Source organism: Lasiodiplodia theobromae (genome assembly GCF_012971845.1).
Source record: "Lasiodiplodia theobromae strain AM2As chromosome Unknown scaffold_48, whole genome shotgun sequence".
NCBI classification, from domain to species: domain Eukaryota; kingdom Fungi; phylum Ascomycota; class Dothideomycetes; order Botryosphaeriales; family Botryosphaeriaceae; genus Lasiodiplodia; species Lasiodiplodia theobromae.
In genome coordinates this window covers 154,437-177,722 of record NW_023336528.1, presented here as the reverse complement: position 1 = coordinate 177,722, position 23,286 = coordinate 154,437, and the positions used below count along the sequence as shown (strand labels likewise).

At 57.7% G+C, this 23,286-nt stretch overlaps 6 protein-coding genes across 6 annotated transcripts; 3 read left to right on the top strand and 3 right to left on the bottom strand.

Annotated features, from left to right (window-relative positions):
* Positions 1-1,188: 1,188 nt before the first annotated feature.
* LTHEOB_11410 (Nonribosomal siderophore peptide synthase Sid2) lies at positions 1,189-7,023 on the top strand (the record flags this gene model as incomplete). Its single annotated transcript, XM_035508164.1, has 1 exon — positions 1,189-7,023. One exon carries the CDS (start codon positions 1,189-1,191, stop codon positions 7,021-7,023), a length of 5,835 nt encoding a protein of 1,944 aa, XP_035366487.1.
* Positions 7,024-7,430: 407 nt separating this feature from the next.
* On the bottom strand, positions 7,431-11,454 carry LTHEOB_11409 (ABC multidrug transporter SitT; the record flags this gene model as incomplete). Its single annotated transcript, XM_035508162.1, has 2 exons — positions 7,431-10,468; positions 10,521-11,454. 2 exons carry the CDS (start codon positions 11,452-11,454, stop codon positions 7,431-7,433), a joined length of 3,972 nt encoding a protein of 1,323 aa, XP_035366486.1.
* Positions 11,455-12,076: 622 nt separating this feature from the next.
* On the top strand, positions 12,077-14,020 carry LTHEOB_11408 (Siderophore iron transporter mirb; the record flags this gene model as incomplete). The annotated part of the gene is made up of 4 exons (XM_035508161.1): positions 12,077-12,276; positions 12,374-12,644; positions 12,698-13,040; positions 13,092-14,020. The coding sequence occupies 4 exons, from the start codon at positions 12,077-12,079 to the stop codon at positions 14,018-14,020; spliced, it is 1,743 nt and encodes a 580-aa protein (XP_035366485.1).
* An 875-nt stretch (positions 14,021-14,895) lies between these two features.
* Positions 14,896-16,031, top strand: LTHEOB_11407 (Siderophore biosynthesis lipase; the record flags this gene model as incomplete). Its single annotated transcript, XM_035508160.1, has 2 exons — positions 14,896-14,952; positions 15,030-16,031. 2 exons carry the CDS (start codon positions 14,896-14,898, stop codon positions 16,029-16,031), a joined length of 1,059 nt encoding a protein of 352 aa, XP_035366484.1.
* A 370-nt stretch (positions 16,032-16,401) lies between these two features.
* On the bottom strand, positions 16,402-16,852 carry LTHEOB_11406 (Ankyrin repeat domain-containing protein 65; the record flags this gene model as incomplete). The annotated part of the gene is made up of 2 exons (XM_035508159.1): positions 16,402-16,477; positions 16,533-16,852. 2 exons carry the CDS (start codon positions 16,850-16,852, stop codon positions 16,402-16,404), a joined length of 396 nt encoding a protein of 131 aa, XP_035366483.1.
* A 3,537-nt stretch (positions 16,853-20,389) lies between these two features.
* Positions 20,390-22,474, bottom strand: LTHEOB_11405 (Heterokaryon incompatibility protein; the record flags this gene model as incomplete). Its single annotated transcript, XM_035508158.1, has 2 exons — positions 20,390-22,014; positions 22,075-22,474. 2 exons carry the CDS (start codon positions 22,472-22,474, stop codon positions 20,390-20,392), a joined length of 2,025 nt encoding a protein of 674 aa, XP_035366482.1.
* Between the last annotated feature and the right edge of the window lie 812 nt (positions 22,475-23,286).

Genomic DNA, 23,286 nt, shown 5'->3' with positions numbered 1-23,286 from the left:
ACTAATTGTTTGAACCAGCCTTTTCTCTCTTGCAACTTTTATGTTCAACCCCCGAGAGCCCCTGCTCGTGGTGGCACGCGGGCGGTGACGCTAGGAGGAAGGCTCCCTCCGGAGGACGGGTGGCAACCATCACATCTAGCCCCTGCGTGGCGTGGGTTCGAGACATTTCTCTGCATAATCGGTAGCCACGGAAAGGTCTACATTTCTCCACTATTCACCTCGTCGGAGGAGGCGAGGTGTGGCACACGCCGCAAAAAAAAAGGCGTACCTAGCGTTCCTCGTTAGCTCCTTCTGTGCTCAGGCCCGCGTGGGCCCGCGTGGCCCTTCAATTCACATGCCACTTGCGGAACGGGTTTGCAACGGTATAATCCGTTCATCTTATCAGATGGTGTCAGTCGTCATCTTATCAGGGTGTCAGAGCCCGTAGCAGTGCGCTTCAAGCTGCAAGGCCCAAGTCATTCGTGTATAGCGGCAAGAGGTGTGTTAAGTAACAGCTCCCCCACGACGGACCCGCACTGACCACATCAATCAGGCGCAACTTGCTCAAGGCTCCATTGAGCTAGTATTTCCACCTCGTTCCAGGTTGCTTCTGAGCGGAGGAACAGGACAACCGGAATCATGGGCGCTACTCCTGTGGCTGACATAGCTGATGCAAATCACCGTCCGAATGGACTTGTGGACACGGCATCCGCGGGCCCGGATGGTGGAGCTGGCTTCAAGACTTTTCAGATGCCCGATCTTGCATGTGAAAAGCCGATTACTCCTTCGGGTATGAAAGAAGAGATTCTGCTTCTGTCATGGCTCATAGTACTTCTGCGGACTCGAGAGGACAGCCAAGTCAGCTTTGACTGGGCCTACGAATTCGGTCTCGAGAATAAGACAACCAAACAATGTCTGTCTATGGAAAAGGTGATGACGGGGCTGCAAGACCCTGTCGAGAAAGTCACCGCAGCAATCTCAACCGACATCACACCACACCAGCAGGCAATTCCGCCAACTCCTGCTTCGATTATCTTGAGCACCAGTTCATTGTCCCGGACACCTGAAGAAACAAAAGATGAAGTAAGTTGAACAGCTTGTCTCTAGAAGCACAATGACTGACTGTTCTCTCCGAAGGGTGTACTCCACCTTGAAGTACGCTTCAGTGATGGCCAGCTCGACATCCGTCCAGCATGGCAGACCGACAACATGCTGCCATTCACCGTAACACGGCATGCCGACGTACTGGCTGAGACGATCCAGCTGTGCCTTTCAAATCCCTCTGCATCCATCTCAGACTGCCTACGGCCCACGGCCAGGGATCTTGACGACATATGGAGCTGGAACCGCGAGCTGCCTCCGACCTACGACTTCTGCATGCACGAGATGATCTCCGAACGTGCCCAAGCAACCCCCGACAAAGAGGCCATCTGCTCCTGGGACGGCAGCCTGACGTATTCCCAAATCGACAACTACTCGAGCACCGTCGCCCACTCCCTCAAGGCCGCCGGCGTCCAACCGCACGACGTGGTCCCAGCCTGCTTCGAGAAATCCCGCTGGACCATCGTCGCGGTCCTCGCCATCATGAAAGCGGGCGCAACCTTCGCGCTCATGGACCCCACGCTCCCGCTCGCCCGCCTGCAGAACATGGCGACCCAAGTCGGCGCCAAGATGATGCTCTCGTCCCACGCGCAGCACTCGCTCGCCACCTCCATCCTCCCATCCGGCACGCACCTCACCATCGACGGCGCCACCTTCGCCTCCTCGGTGTCCACCCTCCCACCCCTCCCCCCCGTCGACCCCGCCACCCTGATGTACATCATCTTCACCTCCGGCAGCACGGGCACGCCCAAGGGCGTCACCATCTCGCACCTCACCTACACCAGCAGCGCCATCCCCCGCGCCGCCGCCGTTGGCTACAGCCCTGACTGGCGCGTCCTCGACTTCGCCTCCTACGCCTTCGACGTCAGCATCGACAGCATGCTGCTGACCACCTCGCACGGCGGCACGCTCTGCATCCCGTCCGACGCGGACCGGCTCAACGACATCAACGGCGCGATGCGGGCGATGGCCGTCAACTACGCCGGGATAACGCCGTCCGTCGCGCGCATCCTCGAGCCCGAGGTCATCGCGGCGCTGTATGGGCTTGGGTTGGGGGGCGAGGCGGCGTCAGCGCGGGATGTGAATGTTTGGGGCAGGGAGACGCGGATTATTATTGGGTATGGGCCGTGTGAGTGTACGATTGGGTGTACGGTCAATAGCGACACGGCGACGGGCCGCGACTACGTGTCCATCGGCACGGGCAACGGCGCCGCCATCTGGATCGCGGATCCGAACGACCACGAGCGCCTGGTTCCCGTCGGCGCGGTCGGCGAATTGCTGGTCGAGGGGCCGATTGTGGGGCAGGGATACCTGAACGATCCGGCGAAGACGAAGGAGGCGTTCGTTGAGGACCCCGCGTGGTTGGTGGCCGGGCACGAGGCGAGGGGAGTGAGGGGCAGGATGGGGAGTAGGTTGTACAAGACGGGGGATCTGGGGAGGTATGATCCCGACGGTTCGGGCGGGATCGTGTTTGCGGGGAGGAAGGACACGCAGGTCAAGCTGAGGGGCCAGCGTGTTGAGTTGGGCGAGATTGAGAGTCAGCTCCTGGCACGGCTGCCGGCGGAGACAAACGTCATTGCGGAGGTCATCGTGCCGCAGGGAGCTGGTGGCCAGGCAACGCTGGTGGCGTTCGTTGCGTTCAACGGCGCGAAGGGGTCCGTGGGTGTGGAAGTCGAGGCGGTGCAGCTGGATGACGAGATGCGCGGCGTGCTGGCGGAGGCGGACAAGGAGCTGGCGAAGGTTGTGCCCAGGTACATGGTGCCGACGGCGTACATCCCGGTCAACCACGTGCCGGTGCTCATCTCGGGCAAGACGGACCGCAAGCGGCTCAGGGCATTCGGCCAGACGGTCGACCTGCGGCAGCTGGATCAGGGCAGTTCTGCCAACGCTACGCGCGAGCTGAGCGAGCTGGAGAAGCGGCTCCGGCAGGCGTGGAGCCAGGTGCTGAACATCGACGCCGACGGCATCCGCCCCGACGACAACCTGTTCGCGCTGGGCGGCGACTCGCTGGCGGCCATGAGGCTCGTCTCAGTCTGCAGAGCCGACGGCCTCGATCTCTCCGTCACCAGCACCTTCGCCAACCCCACGCTCTCGGCCATGGCCGCCGTCGTCCGCGTCTCCGACACGCAAGCACGAGCTGAACTGCCCCCCTTCTCGATGATCTCACAGGACGTCGAAAGCGCCAGGCTGGAAGCAGCGGCGGCGTGCGGCATCACCGACCCCGCCGCCATCGAAGACATCTACCCCTCGACGCCAACCCAGCAAGCTCTCTTTACCTTCGCCCTCAAGTCCACCAAAGCCTACATCGCCCAGCGCGTCGCCCGCATCCCGGCCGACATGGACCTCGCCGCCTGGAAGCAAGCCTGGGAAACCGTCGTCGCCGCCAACCCCATCCTCCGCAGCCGCCTGGCCCAACTCCAATCGCCCGGGCTGCAACAAGTCGTGCTGAACGAGAAGGGCATCACCTGGCGGCACGCGGCGTCGCTCGCGCAGTACCTCGAGAGCGACCGGCAGGAGAAGATGGAGCTGGGCCAGCCGCTGGCGCGCTACGCCATCGTCAACGCTCCTTGCGACGACGAGAGCCAGCGCTACATGGTGTGGACGATCCACCACGTGCTGTACGACGGCTGGTCCGAGCCGCTGGTCCTCGAGCAGGTCCGGAACGCCCTACAATCCCAACCCACTCCGGCCCCAGCGCAGATGCGCGATTTCGTGGCCTGGGTGCAGTCCACCGACGACGCCGCCATGCAGGACTTCTGGCGCAAGGAGCTCGCCGGCGCCGTGGGGCCACAGTTCCCGCGCCTGCCTTCGCGCGACTACCTCCCTACGCCCGGCGCCACGGTCGAGCGGCAGATCACTCTCCCCGAGACCAACTCGCCATTCACGCTGGCGACGCTGATCCGCGGCGCGTGGGCGCTCGTCGCCGCGCAGCATGCCGGCAGCGACGACGTCGTCTTCGGCGAGACGCTGACGGGTCGGGACATCGCGCTGGCCGGCGTCGAGAGCGTCGTCGGGCCGCTCATCGCGACGGTGCCGGTGCGGATACGCGTGCAGCGGACAGAAACCGTGGGAACGTATCTAGCCGCGGTGCAGGAGGGAGTTCTGGCGCGCACGCCGTGGCAGCATATGGGCTTCCAGAACATCCGGCGCGTCAGTCCCGATGCGCAGCTGGCGTGCGAGACGGGGACGGGGCTGGTCATCCAGCCGGAGCCCGAGTACGCGGGCGACGATCTGGGGTTCGAGATGGGGGACGTTGTGCGCGAGGCGCTGCATTTCAATGCGTATCCGGTTATGCTGGCGTTCGGCATCCGGAAGGGCGGGTTCAGGGTGTGTGCGAGCTTCGACACTAAGCTCGTTGAGGTCGCGCAGATGCGGCGCATCCTCGCGCAGCTGGAGACGGTGTGCTTGCAGTTGATCGGGGGTCCTGGGGAGAGAAGGCTGGATCAGATCAGTTGCTTGCCTGGGGCGGAGCTGGACCGCATCTGGAAGTGGAATCAGACTCCGCCGTTGGCTGTCGACGAGGCGTTGCAGTGTCTTCGTGCGGGCACAGACGTCAAGCCGGGCGCCGCCTACCCTCGCGCGGTTGTGCCGTGGGTTTGTGATCCGCGGAACTCGTCGATGTTGTCGCCAATCGGTTGTGTGGGCGAGCTGTGGCTCGAAGCAGCTTTCCTACCCGGCGAAACTGTCGAGAACCCAGCTTGGCTTGTCACCGGAAGTTCTTCTTGTGCCGGCCGCACAGGGAGGGTCCAACCTACAGGCGATATGGCTCGTTTGCAAGAGGATGGCAGCTTGGTGTTCGTTCGCCGCAAGGACAATATCTTCAGGATCCAAGGCCATGCGGTCGACATTGCCGACTTCGACGCTCCCTTCTCCAAACACCTCCCACCATCCGTTCAGGCTGCGGCAGCTATATGGCAAGAGTCATCGAATGGAGTCCAGCAGGGCTCAGAGCAAGAGCTAGTTGTCTTTGTCGAACAGCCGGCCTTCCAGGAAGCCAGTGTTGAGCTCATCCCCACAAGCCACGACATCTCTGAAGATGGCAAGACACTTCAAATCTGCACCAACATCTCGATTAGTCTCGCAGCCGCACTGAAGAAGCTCGACAAGTCAATCCAAGACTCTCTCGCCTCATACATGGTCCCCTTCGCCTACATCGTCGTCGACAAAATCCTCACATCCGACCACAAGACCCTGAACCAGCTCGCCTCGGCCATCCCCCGCGACGTCCTCGCCCAGCTCCGCGAAGGCATCAGAGTAGCATGGATGCAATCCGCAACGCACTCAGCCCTGACGCCTGCAGAAGACGTGCTGCGCTCCGCCTGGGCGCAAATCCTCGGCATCGCTCCTGACCTCATCGACGTCGACGACAACTTCTTCCGGCTAGGCGGCGACTCCGTGCTGGCGATGAAGCTCGTTTCCCGCCTGCGTTCGCAGGGTCACAGCCTGTCCGTCGCCGACATCTTCACGCACATGCGCCTGGGCGACGCGGCGAAGGTCATGAAGTCGAGCGCTCCGACGCCGGCAGCGAAGACACGACCGGTGTATAAGCCCTTCTCCCTGCTGAGCCAGCAGCATGTCGAAACGTTCCTGTCTGATGTTGTGCGGCCACAGCTGGCCGATCCGAGCTGGACCATCCAAGATGCGTATCCAGTCACGGACTCGCAGGCGCTCGACGTCCGCGGCACCATCAACACGCCGCGGACGTCGGTGCAGTACACCCTCCTGTACTTCGAGCCCGGCGCTGTCGACGCCGCACAGCTGTCCCGCGCCTGCACCGAGCTCGTCGCCGCACACGACATCCTGCGCACCGTCTTCGTGCAAGGCGAAGCAGGATCCAACAGCTTCCTCCAAGTCGTTCTGGCCTCGCTGGACGGCGTCGTGACCTCCCAGCCCGCCGACGGCGATCTAGAGCAGCACGTCGCCGCCCTCTGCGCCGCCGACATCGAGTCGTCCGAGGCCTTCTCCCTCGGCACCCCCTTCGTCCAGTTCACCCACGTGCAGGACGACGCCGACGGCCGAAGCTGCCTCATCCTCCGCCTCTCGCACGCGCAGTACGATGCCGTCGCCCTACCGCGCCTACTGACAGACCTGGAAGCGCTCTACACCGGCACTTCTCCCACCAACCTCCCCGCCTTCCGCCCCTTCTCGTCCTACCTCGCGCACACCGTCGGCACCGCCAGCTCCGCCGCGCAAACCGCAGCGCTGTCCTACTGGCGCACCCTCCTGTCCGCCTCCACGCCACCCACCATCCTCCCCGGCGCCGCAGCACAGCCAGGCGACCGCGGCCTCTTCCGCGCCAGCCCCCCGCTTGACATCTCAGCCAAGCCGAAAGAAATCACGACGGCGAACCTGCTGACCGCCGCGTGGGCGCTCGTCCTGGCGCGGCGGCTGCGCGTGGCGGATGTGCTGTTTGGCGGTGTGACGGGCGGGCGCATCGTCGAGGGTCTGGAGGACGCCGAAGACGTGGTCGGGCCGTGCTACCAGTTCGCGCCCGTCAGAGTCAAATTTGAGCGTGGGTGGAGGGCGGGCGAGCTGCTGCGGTTCGTGCAGGCGCAGGCGGGCGCGTCGGCGGCGCATGATTTCGTGGGGTGGAGGAGGGTTGCGGCGGAGTGTGTGCCGGGGTGGAAGGGAGAGAGGGCTGAGGAGTTCTTTGGTTCCGTCGTGCATCATCAGGATGCGGCTGAGGACTTTGACGAGATGCCGTTTGCGCAGGGCACGTGCAAGGTCGGGGTGGAGAAGCCGCATGGGGATGCGCCGGTGCCGTTTAAGGCCGTTTCGTTTGTGAGGGGGGGAGAGGTGCATGTTGGTGTGGTGGGGAGTGAGAGGGATGAGGCGTTTGTGGATGGTGTGCTGGAGGAGTTGGTGGGGGCGGTGAGGGAGTTGGCGGGGCCGGAGGGGGAGGGGGGTGTGTTGCTTGGGGAGGAGGTGTTTGTGGATGTTTGATTTGGTTGATCTTGTTTTGTATATCCGTAGAGTTGTTGTGTTTCTTATCTGAATATAAAGTTCTGTTCGTTCATTCTCATGAAATCTCCCCCACATTCTATCATCTTGATCACTGGTTCTCCAGAATGCTCGACAACACTAAGGAGATCTTTCTACAGGAGCATCCTGTAGGCTCCATGATATTCGGTTCCCTTCGGTTGTTGTTTGCTGTTCGACAGCTACTGGCAGCAGATATATTCCACGCTGCCCGCAGGCATTCTTTGGATCATCTTGCGTATATTCTCACCTTGACCTTCATCGCAGCTGAAGATGGAATGCCAACTTTTAAATTACTATCTCGAATACATCATCAAGCATTACCTGCAAAGCAGTCCAACAACCCATGCCACCTAACCTCCACCCCTAAATCAAACCGCTACGGTCTGATGCATGACGTTCGCCCGATAACTATCCGACCTCTCCATCAACTCCTCATGCGTCCCCCGATCCACACACACGCCCGCCTCAATCAAAAAAATCACATCCGCCTTCGCAATCGTATGCAAGCGATGCGCAATGGCAATCACCGTCGTCCCCCTTGCACTCACCTTATCCAACCCATCCTGCAACAGCTTCTCCGACTCCGCATCCAGCGCACTCGTACTCTCGTCCAAAATCAACAACCGCGGATTCCTCACCAACGCCCTGGCGATCGACAACCGCTGCTTCTGCCCGCCAGAGAACTGGCTGCCGTTCGGCCCGCACAGCGTCTCGTAACCCTCCGGCAGCGCCGCGATGACGTCGTGGATGTTCGCCAGCTTGCACGCCTCCTCGATCTCCGCCTGCGTCGCTTCGTGTCCGGGTGGAGCGCCGAGCCCGATGTTGAACGCTACGCTGCCCTCGAACAGCACGCTCTCTTGCGGCACGAGCGATATCGTGTCTCTGAACCGGACGTCGTCGCCCCGTAGTTTGGTTACGTCGACGCCGTCGATGGTGATGGCGCCGGCGGAAGGCGTGTACATGCGTTCGACGAGCGAGATGATGGTCGATTTCCCGGCGCCGCTGGGGCCGACGAGCGCGGCGAATTGGCCAGGCGCCACGTCGATGCTGAGGCCCTGGAGGACCTTGACGTCGGGCCGGGCGGGGTAGGAGAAGTGCACGTCGCGGAGCTGGACGCTGGAGGCGGAGGGGTGGGAGGGGGAGTGGGGGGTCTTGGGTTCAGCAGCGCCGCTCTCGGGGTCGGGGGAGGTTGAGGCGACAGTGAGCGGACGCACGTGTCCCTGCATCTTCGACGAGCCGATCTGGATCAAGCCCAGTATGCGAGCCATGGCGGCGCGCGCGTTGGACAGCTCCGGGGCGAGGGCGAACATCTGGCTCCAGAGGAGAGCGCTCACGAGGAGCGAGAAGACGACGATCATGAACTGCGTCTGCGTGTAGTTCCCGTTGATGATCTGCTTCGCGCCCCACCAGTACGCCAGCGCGTTGACGAGGTTGCCCAGGAAGTACGTCATGGCCTGCCAGAAGCTGGCCTGCATGGTAACGGTGAGCGTCTCTTTGCGCGGCCCGCTGAGGGAGCGTCGGTAGGTGCCCAGCGTTTCGTCTTCGAGCGAGTACGACGCGATCGTCTTGATCGACGTCACGGCTTCGACACCGATGTCGACCGACTTGGTGTAGGCGTTCTCGTGCTTCTCCTCGAAGGCGCCGAGGACCCGGAGTTCCATCAGTCCGGCGCCGAGGAGGAGCGGGACGAGAGCGAGGCAGACCAGGGCGATTCTCCACGCGATGATGTGCGTCAAGATAATGGCGGCGAAGAGGTTGACAGTGATAGAAAACAGCGTGCCGATAACCGAGCCGCTGAAGCCGGCCAAGGCATTGCCATCCCGCGTGATGTAAGCGAGAAGCAGCGCAGGCGACCGCCCTTCGGATTGATGCCACTGGAGATCCTGTTCGAAGAGCGAGCGAAACGAGAGGACCCTAACCGTATAGACGACGTGTTCAGACACCCAGCCGAAGCCAGCCCAGCTGAAGATGTTGGCGAAGAACTCGATGACGGCGAGCACGAAGAACATGAGGCCGTAGAAATCTCCGCGGTCCCGGATGCTGGCTGGCGTGTGGCAGAGACTGAGACTGCCAACGGTGTTGCCGAAAATCACGGCTTCGCCCGAGAAAGCGCCACCGACGACGATCGAGCCCAGGAATGCGAAGGCAACGGTGAGCAGATGCGGCCGGATGGCGGGCGTGTAGCCTTTCACCAGGGCCCAGAGAGACTTCTTGGGAGTCTCGGGCTCGGGCTCCTCTTCTTCTGCCGACTCGGCGACGGCAGCTTCGGTTGTTGAGATTTGTGTTTTGTCGGCGTTCTCGTGTTCGTCGTCGGACAGACTCCTCTTCTCGATGTCGCCAGTTGACGTAGAAGGCCGGTTGGCTTTCTTGATGCTCTGGGTATCCGTCTCTCCAGACGCGGATTTTACGGTTTGGAGTTTGACCAGATCGGCATACGCGCCGTTCTTGGCCATCAGTTCCGAGTGAGTTCCCTGCTCCACAATGTGTCCCCTGTGCATGACGATGATGTTATCCGCGTTGGAAATGGTCGATAAACGATGGGCAATGGTTATGATGGTGCGGCCAGTGGTGATGTTGGAGATAGCCCGCTGGATACGTTCTTCGCTTCGGGAGTCCAGGGAAGCAGTTGCTTCGTCGAGGATCAAAACCGGAGGATCCTTGACCAGAGCTCGAGCGAGAGCCACACGTTGCTTCTGCCCACCACTGATCAGTCGCCCGCTCGAACCTACGGTCGTGCCATATCCATGTTGCAGAGCAACAATGAAGCCATCAGCATCTGCAAGCGTGGCAGCCTTCTTGACCAGATTGATGATCTCGACGAATGCAGCGCCCCGTTTCTCTGCTGCAGCCATCATATCAGTACCCTCCCTGACTTCGCTTGCCAGCTCCGCAAGCTCCGAACCGAGAAGTATTGGCTTGAGATGCACATGAGCCGGATTGCTGGAATTGATCAAGCCATGTGCAATATTCTCCAACAGTGAACGGTCGAGAAGGGAGGGTTCCTGCTGAACCAGGCCCATGAAACTCCTCAGATCACGAGCGTTGAGCTCTTGAACATCTTGGTTGTCGAAGAGGACCTGGCCATGCGTGGGATTGTAAAGACGTGTTACCAGACCCGCAATAGTCGACTTGCCACTGCCCGAGAGACCGACGAGGGCGGTATGCTTGTTTGGAGGAATGTTGAAGCTGACGTTGTCGAGGACGGTGATCTCAGGCCTGGAGGGGTAGGTGAACGACACGTTCTTGAACTCAAAGCCAGCTCCGCCTTCCGGAAGAGCAAGGTTTGAAGAGGTCATGCCATCAATGAGCGGCTCACGGTCCATGTCTCCACGCAACTTTCGGAACGAGGCGACGGCTGCTGAGAACAGGTGGATGAACGGAGCAACCTGACTTAGGAGCAGGGTGGCTGTTGTCTTGTGTTAATGAGAAGTCTACAACAGCCGGGGAGCTTAGCCTACCTTCAATCAGGATGAAGATGACGGTGAACGTGGCACCGACTGTTGTGCCATTACCGTTACCTGCCACTGAGGCTGCGATATTCCTGCTTCCCTGCCAGAAGGCGAGACCGTTCGCAGAATAGGCAATGAAATACAAGACTCCCGACTGGATGCCAGTTGCCGTAGCCTTCTTGATACCTTCCTCTTCAGAAGACTTGAGCGCTTTGGAGAATTTCTCCTCCAGCCTGGCATTCGCACCGAACGCCTGGACCACGACAATGTTCGAAAGGGCTTCAGAAGCAATTGATGCAGCTGAAGCAGCATAGTCGGACACGAGACCAGAATATTTTTCAATATAATGGCTTCCAACAAACGACATCAAGAAATAAGCTGGAAGCAACGACACCAGCATCCCGGCCAAGCGGTCATTCTTGATGAATGCCACAATGTACGCCGTGACAAAGAATGAAACGCTTGATAGGCATATTCCTACTTTCTCAGAAGTACCTGACCGGATCGTCTGGATGTCGCTGTGGAGTCGAGATGCGACTTCGCCGGGAGGTAAGTTGTCGAAGAAGGAGGGCTCCTGCCGCAGCAAGTTCTGCAGGTAGTTCTCCCGCAGTCTTTGAGCCAGCCGTGCGCCGTTGAGACTCCAGCAGAGAAGGTGGACGTATATCAGGACGAACTGAGCGATGGCCAGATAAACAATGATCAGGATTTTGCTGTTGATGCTGGATTGATATCCGGCACCCGACTCCGAGTCGTCCTGCTCATTACACGTTGCCCCGTTGAAATCATCAAGCAGCTGACCAAACAAGATTCCAATGAGAGGGAAGGGGACACCAGATGCGATGGCAGCTGCAATGCCCAGCAACAGCGTGCCCAAGTCCGCCTTCGAAGGGCTACCCGCCAGAAGCAGGCTGGGGTAGCCAGAGAGTTTCTGGAGGGCCTTCATCGAGATTGCAGGTTGACGGTGCCTGACTGCAATCCCTGTCGAGGATGGTTATCATTCCGTGCATGAAAGAGGGGCGAGGGAACTTACCGGTCGTCGGTCACTCGCGTTGTGGCGCTTCGCTAAAGGAAGGCAGACGCGTCGAATCCGTGTGAGGACGATATGGATACTAGACCAGCCTTCGCAGCGGATTTTGTACTGCATGTGAGCAGCGCCTTGAGGGGCCGATAATGAAGAACACCTATGAGTGGGCCCCCTGCCACGAATGCATGACACATCTTATCAGATCAAAATTTGTTCCCCGCGGGACTGGGCCACGAAACCGGCAGGAAAAAAAAAGTCAAGCCCAATAATGGCCCCTCGGACTTAGGTTTTCAGCCGAAAGGCGGGCATTCGCTTAAGCCGCCACCGCGCAAGCGCGAATCGTACCACACCGTCCTTTATCGGCCACGCCCCCGATCCTGCGGCCGCGTTAGCGCTTCTCACGCCGATGTGCGAGGAACGGACCGATGGGCCGTGGCGTGGGCTCTTAAAGATGTAAACCGAGCTTCCCTGGCCCAGCCTCGTCTCGGCGCATCAGATGGTCAGTCCCCTTCTATCCTAACAACATTGTTGTTTCCTCAACATGGCGTCCACGCTGCGGAAATTGTTTTTCCCAGCCCCAGAACCGACTACGCCGGAGGGTGGTTCTTCCAACGCTGAGGGGCTCGTCGAGCCAGACTCCAAGGCTCCAGCTGAAGCCGTTCATCCGTCATCATCGAGCGAGCAGACGCCTGACGAAGCAGCCCAAGATGGTGTCGCCCAAGCCGAAGCCATCACCTTGGTGTGGACTAAGACGTCGCTGGGATGTGCCTACATACTGCAAGTTCAAACCTGCTCCAGCAAGAATAACAAAGAGCAACTCGCTAACGGCAAAATACAGGATGTGGTGTTTGTACTTTGTCAACGCTTTCCAGTCCCAGATCACCAGCAACGCGTCGGCCTACATCACCAGCGACTTCGAATCGCATTCCTTGATCCCTGTTATCGCCATCGTGTCCAGTATTATGGGAGCAGCAACGTACATGCCTCTCGCGAAAATTCTGAACCTCTGGGACCGCTCTGTTGGTTTTGCACTGATGACTGGATTCGCAACTCTCGGCTTGATCTTGAGTGCAACCTGCTATGACATTGCCACGTACTGCGCGGCTCAGGTAAGCAACCTATTTCTTGCCTCTTCTGCTCTGCGATTCTCACCATTCCGCAGGTCTTCTACAGCGTCGGCTTTGCTGGTATCATCTTTTCCATCGATGTCATCACCATCGACACGTCGACGCTTCGCGATCGAGGTCTTGCTTACGCGTTTACCTCTTCTCCCTACATCATCACCGCATACGCAGGCCCGGCTGCGGCGGCCCACTTCGTCCAGACTAACTGGCGCTGGGGCTACGGTATTTTCTGCATCATCCTTCCCGTCGTTGCAACGCCGCTGTTCTGCCTTCTGCAGTGGAACCGGCACGTGGCTAAGAAGAGGGGTCTGCTGCGGGCGAAGGAGAGCAGTGGAAGAACGCCGATGCAGAGCGCCAAGCACTACATCATCGAATTCGACAGTGAGTATATCTCCACGTTCTGACGGGGGGTGTTTTACTAACCATTCGTAGTCCTGGGAACGTTTCTCCTGACCGCGGGCCTGGCGCTCTTCCTCCTGCCCTTCACCATCGCCAGCACGACGGACAAGGGCTGGAACTCGGCCTCGATGATCGTCATGCTCGTCATCGGCATCCTCTGCCTTTTCGCCTTCGCCGCCGTCGAGCGCTGGGTCGCCCCCGTCCCGTTCCTGCAATGGGAGATGTTAGCCACGCGCACCATCCTCGGCGCCTGTCTGGTCGACGCCACGTACCAGATCTCGTACTACTGCTGGAACGACTACTGGACGTCGTATCTCCAAGTCGTATACGGCGTCAGCATCGAAACGGCCGGCTACATCAGCAACATCTTCGACGTCGTCTCGGGCGTGTGGCTGCTCGGCGTCGGCCTCTGCATCAAGAAGACGGGACGCTTCCGCTGGCTGCTCCTCTGGGCCGTCCCGCTGTACATCCTCGGCATCGGGCTGATGATCTACTTCCGGCAGCCGCACTGGGGCGTCGGGTACAACGTCATGTGCCAGGTGTTCCTCGCGCTGTCCGGCGGCACCATGATCATCGTGCAGCAGGTCGCCGTGCTCGCCGTCGCCGACCACAACAACGCCGCGTCGGCCCTGGCCTTCCTCAACGTCTTCGGCAACATGGGGAGTGCCGTGGGGAGCAGCATTTCCGGCGCGATTTGGACGCACACGCTGCCGTCGGCGCTGCGGCGGCTGCTGCCCGACGAGGCCAAGGCGGATTGGGAGACGATTTACGACTCGCTCGACGTGCAGCTGAGCTACGAGCGGGGCACGCCGATTCGCACGGCGATTCAGGCGGCGTATGCCTTTTCGCAGAGCAAGATGCTGATTGCTGGCACGTGTATCATGGCGCTGTCGCTCGGGTGGATGTTCCTGATCAAGGACTTGAAGGTCACGAAGGCGCAGACGAAGGGTGTGTTGTTCTAAGCGCGGTGCATTGCCGAGGGGAGGGAAGGGAAGGGAGGTGTGGGCGAGGGTTTGCTTCCCTGGCGGGAAAGCCCGATGCCTGCGGGTCATGCCGCTGATGAGGGCACGGCACGGGAGAACAGGGTGTCCCCAGCATGCATACTTCGTAGCAGGGGGGGTGGTTGAAGCAACAAAGTTATCTGATCCGGAAGTTGGCGTTGCGTAGTGTACCATTGTTGTGGTTCTCCACCCGCAGGATCGTGCGCTGCTAAGCGATGCCGTGGCGAGCTTGGTCAGCTTGGCGCTGCGTTCCAGAATCTTATCAGATTTTCCATCAGGGCGGCATTTCCCCAGCCAGACCTCGCTAAGGATAACTAGGTTGGTCGTGTGATCGGCGGTGAACAGGTCTCCACTCGTGCGAGATTTTCATTTGGCTTCAGGAGCGGGGTGTCTGGCACACAGTTTTTGCTCCAGGCCGCATCGTGGCGTCGAGGGCATCAAAGTGCGGCGGCGCTGACCCCGGCAGGCGGATCAGATATCGGCAATGTCCGGAATACGAGGCTAAAAGCGGATCTGATAGTACCCCGCCAGCCCGTGCTTGCCGTTTCACCAGAAAAATTTCATCGGCAGCCCGAAGCCACCCAAGCCGCCTCGGTAAAATGACTAAAACTGCAGTTCCCGATGATGCAATCATTTTGCTCTCAGATCGTTGCCGGTCGAGAGGGTGCCGCGGCCCGCGTTGGCCTGTATCGGAGGCCTGCGCCGGGATCCACGTGGCCGCTGACGATCACCAAACAAACGGGGTCGGCATTAACGTTCCTTTTTGCTTCCGCCGTTGTTCTTCCTGTTTCAACGACGTCTGAACTTCCGTCGCGTCTCTTGCCTTGCACTCCAACATGGCGTACTCCAAGTTCTGGCCCAAGGGCGGCGTCCCGGGCATCCTGCACCATTACGTACGCCAGCCCTCCGCGCCCATCGATCCCAATCGTGCCTCTCGCTGATTTCCCACTCCCCTCGTGACAACATGTAGACCGAGAGTCTCATGACGTTCGAGTTCACCACCAACACCGTCCGCAAACCCCACAGCCTCGTCTTCATCGGCGGCCTGGGCGAAGGGCTCGGCTCGACGTCGTACATGGCCGACCTGGCCCGCGCCCTGCAGCCGACCGAATGGTCCCTCTTCACCCTGAGCTTCACGTCCTCCTACAACTCGTGGGGGCTGGGCCACCTGGACCGCGACACGGACGAGATCGCCCAGTGCCTGCGCTACGTCAAGGACTACAAGACGGGCAAGTACGGCAACTCCGGAAAACTCGTCCTGATGGGCCACTCGACCGGCTCCCAGCACGTGCTGCACTACCTCTACCGCCCCAACCCGCACACCTCGGCCAAAGCTTTTGATGCTGATCTGCAGCACGTCGAGCGCCTGCCGCTCGACGGCGCTATCATGCAGGCCCCGGTCTCGGACCGCGAGGCTATGCAGTGGGTGCTGCACTGGGGCTGGTTGGGGAAGACGCCGAGCGAGACGCGCGCCGTGTTCGACGAGCTGCTCGCGCTGGCGAAGAAAAATGCCGCGGACGATCAGGCCTGCGACTTCCTGCTGCCGCTGCACATGACGTCCGCCATCGGCTACCAGAACACACCGCTGAGTGCGCGGAGATTCCTCAGTCTGGTCAGCCCCGAGAGCCCGCAGGCGCCGCGGGAGGATGACTTGTTCAGTTCGGATCTGAGCGATGAGCATCTGAAGACGACGTTTGGCATGATTCGTCAGCGTCAGCTGTTGAGGTATAAGCTGATGGTCATGATGTCTGGCGCGGATCAGTCGGTGCCGGATTGGATTGATAAGGAGAAGTTGATGGCGAGGTGGAGGAATGCTACTGATCATAATGGGGAAGCAAAGATTTGGGATCAGGACTTTAGTGGTATCATACCGAATGCTTCTCACGCGCTGAGCAACGATGACCAGGCTGAGCCACGGAAGGATCTTTGCGAGAGGGTGTTGGGGTACTTGTATGCATCAGAGCGGGTGTAATTTAATTCGTAATACCCGTATGCATGACTATTATAGATAGAAGTAGTACATAAAAATAGAGTACTAGTCTATTACGAACTTTAAAAATTATACGAGTTAGAACTATATCTCTAAAAATTCTTTAGGAGTACTATCGGTCTTAAAATATTTATTTATCTCTTAATAAATAAATATAAAAGATTTACTTATTTAAGATATAAATTTAGTCGTTAGTAATAGTTATAGATAAGAGCTACTAAAAGATAAAAGAAATTTTTATTAATATTATAGTACATAAAAATATAACGAGTAACTAGTATAACCTAATTCCATAAAAACAATCGTAAATCTGCTTTAAGAATACCGAAATTGCGGACGGTAAAGCTTGTTTCTACTCAACGTAGCGAAGCTGGATTACAACGTTCTGGCTATGGTAAAAGATGAGGGTGGATCCGGCAATGGGTCCCCTTAAAACAATATTAGCAAGCAATAGCGGGTTCTAGAAGTGAGAATTGCGCTTACTGATCCCAGTTCTCACGAAGGGTGAGGTTGAATGGCAGCTCGTCGGTGTCCAAGGTGAAGCTGAAGTACGAGTTGTTGCAAGTGTAACTTTGGTTGCTGACGACCGCGCTTCCCGACGTAGAGCACTCAGCGGCCGTCTCGCCGTTGATCATCCCAACTTTGAAGGACACGACGTTGTCAACGAAGCCAATGAGGAAGTCCTGGATCAAGTAGGTAGCCACCACGGACGGGTCGGAAGAGGGGGTCGGAGGGGCCAAGGCTGCGGCGGCGCTAAGAAGAGCGGCAGCGGCAGCGGCAGCGGCAGCGGTGATGAACTTCATGTTGACGGTGATGGATATTTGCGTTTGGAAGTGAAGTAGCGGTGGTCGGTGTGGTTGTTGGTGTACTTGGTGTTTAAGGCTTGATGAAGACTGTCGTGTTGATGATGTTTGATCCGAGGGGAAGTCCATCTGTCTTATATACGCATCAGCTCGAAGGTCACGGTGCGGTGATAGAGCTGGAACTTCGCGTGTGGATTATGCGGTCCTAACCTGTTGTGTCACCAACATTTATCCTGTTCGTGATACCTGTAGTCGTGACCCTAGCATTCGGCTTCAGTATTCCGTTGTGGTTTCTGATGCGTAACACTAGCATCTGCGCCGCGCTAGGAACATTCATTCGTCATCACCTGTCGCCAGTCTACTACGCCCACCTAGGTTTATTGACACGAAAGCACTTAATGAGAGCCTTTCCAGAGAAAAAAAATCCGCTGAGCATGCACACATGATCTAGCCAAACCAGAGCATAGTGATCTGGTTGAAACGAGCTATCGCGAGCCGGCAGCCTGTAATCCCTTCTCTACCACTTCTACCTCTGTCTATGCCACCGGAATGCAGTGCGTCTGTTAAGAAGGTCACACCTCCGTGCTCCGCACACACCTACCGCTCACTCCGCACTACACCCTTTCATCTCCCTACCCGCCTTCTGGCGTGTCACGCGTCTGAGCGCTGATGATTGCTTTCCAACTGGATATCTCGGCGTAACCTTGCAGTAGCCAAGTGCAGCTACCCTCAGTAATTCCCAACTCCGGTGCTGACCGAAGTGTCGGTGTCCCTAGAATACGGATTACCGTTCATATGACCAATATCGCACCCTTCGTCCACCAATGCCACTGCTTCCTTGACCTCGCTACTTTGTACACACCAGCCAACGGGACCCTCCAGCTTCTCAATCTCTTTAGTGGTTGCTTCTGTGAAGACTCGTCCGCTGAAGCGGCAAGGCTGAACCTAGAGATACAGTCAAGCTTGGCGCCATCGGTGAAGAGAGGTGGATATAACTCGGCCTGCAAACGTGATAGGATAGGCGCCCTTTGTAAACCCTGTTAGGACATCACGATAGCAACTCATTGGCCTGCCGAACGTCTGAGTATTCGCATTCATGGTGTAATGCACATTCTCGTTACTAGTACGAATAAACATATACCAAGGAATACGGTCACGCGTTGCGGAGAATATGGGGAACCGTAGCAGGGGACTAACGTGTATTTCTCCACTTTAAATTTATACAAGATGTGAGATGGATGATCTTTTGGTATCCTCTAAGAATATGCGTAGTACTGTTACAACAGGTTTGCTGCAGATATGAGACACCTACCTTACTCCAAAGTTTGTTCTTGTTTGAGCGACCACGCTCATTTGGGTATACCGGTGGAAACCCCACCCCAGGTCCCACCATCATTACTAGGTAAATAACGATTATCTGGTTACAAAGTGATCGCTACTACTTTGCCCGCAAATTATTACAATCAGTGCTCATCTTTGCATAGACGAAGCCGAAACCTGAAGACGATATTTGTGTTACACAAGGCAGGGACACCGCCGGGTGATCGTCCGGTCCGCAAAGTGGTTGATGATCAGAATGCTAACGCGTGCAAATGCACCCTTTCTCTTTCAGCGTCTACTTACGGACACTCCCTTTACAAACAGTTTTACCACACGTGTCGGGACATTATTTGCATTGCAATATTATTTATTGACGTGATACAGCAAACCTGTTCGCGACGTTTTGCTGCAGGGATCTACGGGCATCATCGGAACTGTAGTCCGAGCCCCGCTCTCTCCACGACCTAAAGTGGAATCATAAGTCGGTTCGGATGCATAGCCTACGAGTTGCGGGAAGATCACCAGCGGAAGTAGTGCAGCTATATTCTCGTTGCGTGGAACTTTCTCTTCCGACTTGTCCACGTTAGATCCACAGTGCAGCAAGACGAAAACGGCACGTACGATGATGGAACAATGCGCTTAGCTCTAGCACCGCCATTCTAAAGCCTAAGCAAAAGGTGCAAGACTTCGATCGAACTATAGGCTACTGGCGACTCAGCACTATGCCTTCTATCGTTAGCGATGGGTCTTGGGCACTCCGCTCAACCGCACTCCAGAAACCATTTGGAATATCGGCCGTATGTTTGTGGAACCGACCGAGGTTCTGTCTACCTTCACTGGGTACCACTGCTGGCCCCTCATCTTCGCGCCTCTGAATGCTTGTCTTCAGTTAGCCGCTGTGTGATCTAACGGCTTCCTCATCATCCTTAGAGCGGAAGAGGAGTCGCACCTTCGCCATGTCGCTCGCATACCTCGTTAGGCCACAGCACTTGATTTTCTTGGACGCTTCCTGGCTCTCAAGCGCCCTCTGAAAGCGCGCGCGTATGTCTCCCGGCTTTGTGGTGTTACTTTTGGCTTCCGAGAGATTGAGCTCGATCGCTGGCGGCGGCGACATTAGTAACAGCGTGTTCGTAGTCGCGGCTCGCACCGGCGTGGCTAGCATCGACGCCGGGCTAGTGTTCTTAGATGTTGGCGGCGTAGCGGGTATATTTCTAAGAGCGCTTGCGTAATTCGCGTTGATCTACGGCTACGAGGCCAGGTTCCTGCGCGTCGTCTCGACGAGCGCGGCCATCTGCTTCTCCATCTTTTCCATGCGCTATTCCATCTTGACTTGCGCTTCCTCGGACATCTCTAGCGCACTGCGCAGCCGCATGATCTCAACTTCGTTGCTGGTCGCTTGTTCTGCAAGCGCTTCATTCTGCTCGGTGAGCTTGTTATTCTGCGCAACAATGGTGTTGAGCAGGCCGATCACGTCGTCTCAGGTCGATTCGCTTGGTAGGTCGGGTACGGCAGTTGCGTGAGTTCTGCGCTGCCTTATTGGTTTGCCGGTGTGGAGGGCGTGATTGTCAGTTCGTCGGGCTTGGAGACGCGCCAACAGTCACGTATCCGCCCCCATCATCCTCATCCGCCGACATTGTTGGGTCGCTTACGTAGTTCGGGTTCGTCGGGGTTGCTCTGACTACTGCTCTTTATGTTGATGCATTCTGGCGATTGGCTGATGGGGTAATTACCAAACAGGACCTCTTGCACCGTATATAAATAAGGAAATGCTTATTAGAATGCGTAATTTAGTAAGGCTTAGTCTTCTGTAGCAATCCTGCGTATCTATATGTAACAGCAAGCCTTAACCTAAGGATTTAAATACCAAAGAGGATGGAAACCTGTCGAAGGGTTTTTCTTAACTGGTATAAGAAGAGGTGAGAACGAAGTGGGTGGGTCCGACTGATCGCGGGTAGTCACAGACTTTCTCATCCTGTGGAGGCTGCGCCGTAACACGCGGGTGGTCCTGGCGTAGTCCCAGCCAAATAAGGTAATTGCCCCATCATTCAAACGTTGCGGGGCTTCAAAGGTAGCTGAGAACCACATCAGGCCACACTCGCAGATAGTTCTAAGATACCATGTACCAAACCTTTTAGGAAAGTGTTTACTAATAACAAAATAAATGCCAACGACGATACAATACGAACTATACAAATTCGGCAGAGCCTTTCTCGAAAGCTACACCAAGTACAACTCCGAGTAATCCCATTGATCAACCCACTTCTTCTTCGTGATTGCTCCGTTGCCCATCCGAACGTAGTGATCAGAGCCATCCTCTCGTGGTTGCACAAAGAGTGTCATGTAAGATCCGCCAGAAAAGTTGTACGGGTGAAACAACACGGCCAGGCAGAAGGCCGTTGCCGTCTTGACGCCCTCGCCCAGCCCAACATCAGTCGCGGCCATCCCAATTAACTTGCCGTCCTCAGAATACACCTGGCAGTCGCACGGATGCATGTAAGGATCCGGGTCCTCGATGACGCGTAGCTCCACGCGTCCCAGCTTCCCCTTGACCCTGATCCTCCGCTTATCCTCCTCATCGATCGCCAGCTCCGCGTTTGCCCGCGGGGGGCGGCTGCCCTTGTCCGTTTTGCCAGCGCTGTCGCTTCTGGCATCCTTGTCGTCGCCGTCATCGCTGTCGTCGTCGCTGTCGGTATCGCTGTCCGTGTCAATGTCGCCGAACTCAAACTCACTCATGTGCACGCCGCCCTCAGTCGACGCCCACGACCACGTCGGCGCCACGGCCTCCAGCTCAGCCGGCCTGCTCATCGACCCCGGCCTCCCCACCCTCGACCACAGCACATGCGACGCCAACGCATCCGTCCACGTCCCGTACACGCACTTCACCTTCTCCTTTTTCTCCTTCTGCCCCTGCTCCCCCCCCTCCCCCTTCCCCCCACTGTCCCTTACTTTCCTTAACTCCCCCACCACCCCCTCCAACGCCACCAACTTCTCCCCCCTCACCTCCAACTCCCTCGTCGAATACTCCATCACCAACCGCGCCCACTTCGTCTTCGTGCGGCCATACGCATACCACAGCACCCCGTCATCCCACAGCGCGCGGTGCGGGCACGCGCGACAACTCCACACCACCGCGCCGGCCGTGAAGTACGCCACGCGCCGCGCGAGGATGTACTGCTGCGTCGCCCACGCGCTGCGGTTGAGCGGGCCCTGCTCGGGGTCGAGGATGGACTCGTCTGGGCGGAGTTCGGCGAGGATGGTGCCGGCGCGGTTGCCGGAGGTGGTGAGGAAGGGGAGGGTGATGGAGGGGCGGGCGGGGTAGGTGCGGAGGAGGCCGGCGGAGGGCGTGGAGGCGTCGGAGGCGGCGAGGACGAGGCGGGCGTGGGTGAAGATGGGGCCGGTTTGTGGGGCGGTGGTGGGGGACGGCTGCAGGCAGAGGTCGTCGATCCAGAGGTAGCGCAGATTGAGGGCGCGGGTGGCAGTCACGGCGTCTTGGAAGGTTTGGGGGAGGGTGGAGAGGGGGATGGAGGCGGAGGCGGGGGTGGTGGTGGTGGATGGGTCGCGGCGGTAAGACAGCGCGGCGTAGTGGCCGCGTTGGCCCTGCGAGGGTTGGAGGAGGCGGATGGAGGTGGAGGAGGGGTCGTCGCCCAGGTCGAGGATGTGGGCGGGGAGATCGGGCGGCTGGGATTCGTCGATGGTGGTGCCGCCCAGGGTTTTGCGGCATTCGGCGTGGTGCTCTAGACAGCCTGAGTAGAGGGTGTTGAGGTGGGCAAAGGATTCGGGAGAGCCGGATGCAGTGATTGTGGGGCCGGCGTGGACTTTTCCTGAGGTAGCTGCTGGGCTGCCTGTGTGCAGGGTTAGCTAATCGATGCTTCATCAGAATGGGGTGATGTCAGGGGAACAACCTGGCTCCGCAGAGAACCGGACGTATCGTTCGAAGCCGTCAAAGATAAAACAAGCATAGTCGTGGCTGTTCCTGTTGTACTTGATCTCCATGATGCATATTCCTGGCATGTCATCCTCTTGGAAGTGGACGGGGTCTTTCGCCGATCCTTGTCGGACCCAAAGCTGGAAGTACCGCTCTCGCAGAAGCCGGCGGCCCTCGTCATCGTCACAAGGCTCCAAGTCCTTCCCATAGCCCTCCTCTTGAAATACCTGGTTCACGAAGTAGCAAAGGGAGCAGGAGGAGATGGTAGAGCAGAAATCGGCCAAGTAAATCTGAGGAATGCTGTTGGGGTCATGAGCTGTAATGTCCTGGATCACTTTGGTGCATGATGCACACAATTGGGCGTCAGGTGCTTCCATGGCGATTGTTGCTATAGCTGGTGTTCTGCGAGGTGCGCGTGGTATTTATGCTTGGTGCAGCCTGGTGCCTGGTGCCTAGCGCATTGACGGGTCTTCGGTTAGCCTACTGCATGCTTACGTGGGGGCTACGTCTCATTGTGAAGCTGTAAAGATAACTGTGACATATACGAGTGGAATCCGAGTTTTGGATGCAATAGAGTCCCCGAGTCAGTGATTTCTTGCACTCAACACTGGTAAGGATCTATTATGTATTGTGAAACTGTTGGCGTGGATAGATGAATGGTATCTGAATTAGGCAGACGCCACAAGTTCGGCTAACATGCTAGCTTATTCCGCCACGCACAGCCTCGTAACCATTAAACAACTTACGGCCGCACATACGACGCTCACCTCCCATATTTTTTTTTCCCGGGCTCATGATCCCCAGTTGTGGCTACGGCCGTGTGACTTTGGTAAGAGCTAGAAACAAGCTGTATAAATGAGACATACAAGCGTGTTTCTGCCCGATAAGGCTGTTTGGCCCCCACTATTAGCACGTTTCTGACCATGCATGTGATACCACGTAAGATGCTACCCCGCAATTTAGTGCCTTATAATTTGCTCAACCCATCGCTCGTCTCGAGCGTCAAACGTTATTTCCGTTTTCCCCATTACAACACCCAATTGATACTCGATGCAACCCAATCTGCATGTCTGAAAGCCGGTCTCTATCCCCTTCCCAGTCAGAACAGCTCCTCAAAGCTGCAATATACAGGGAAGATGCCGAAGAGGTCTCTAAATTAATGCTTCATGGCGCCGGGATGAATGCCCCA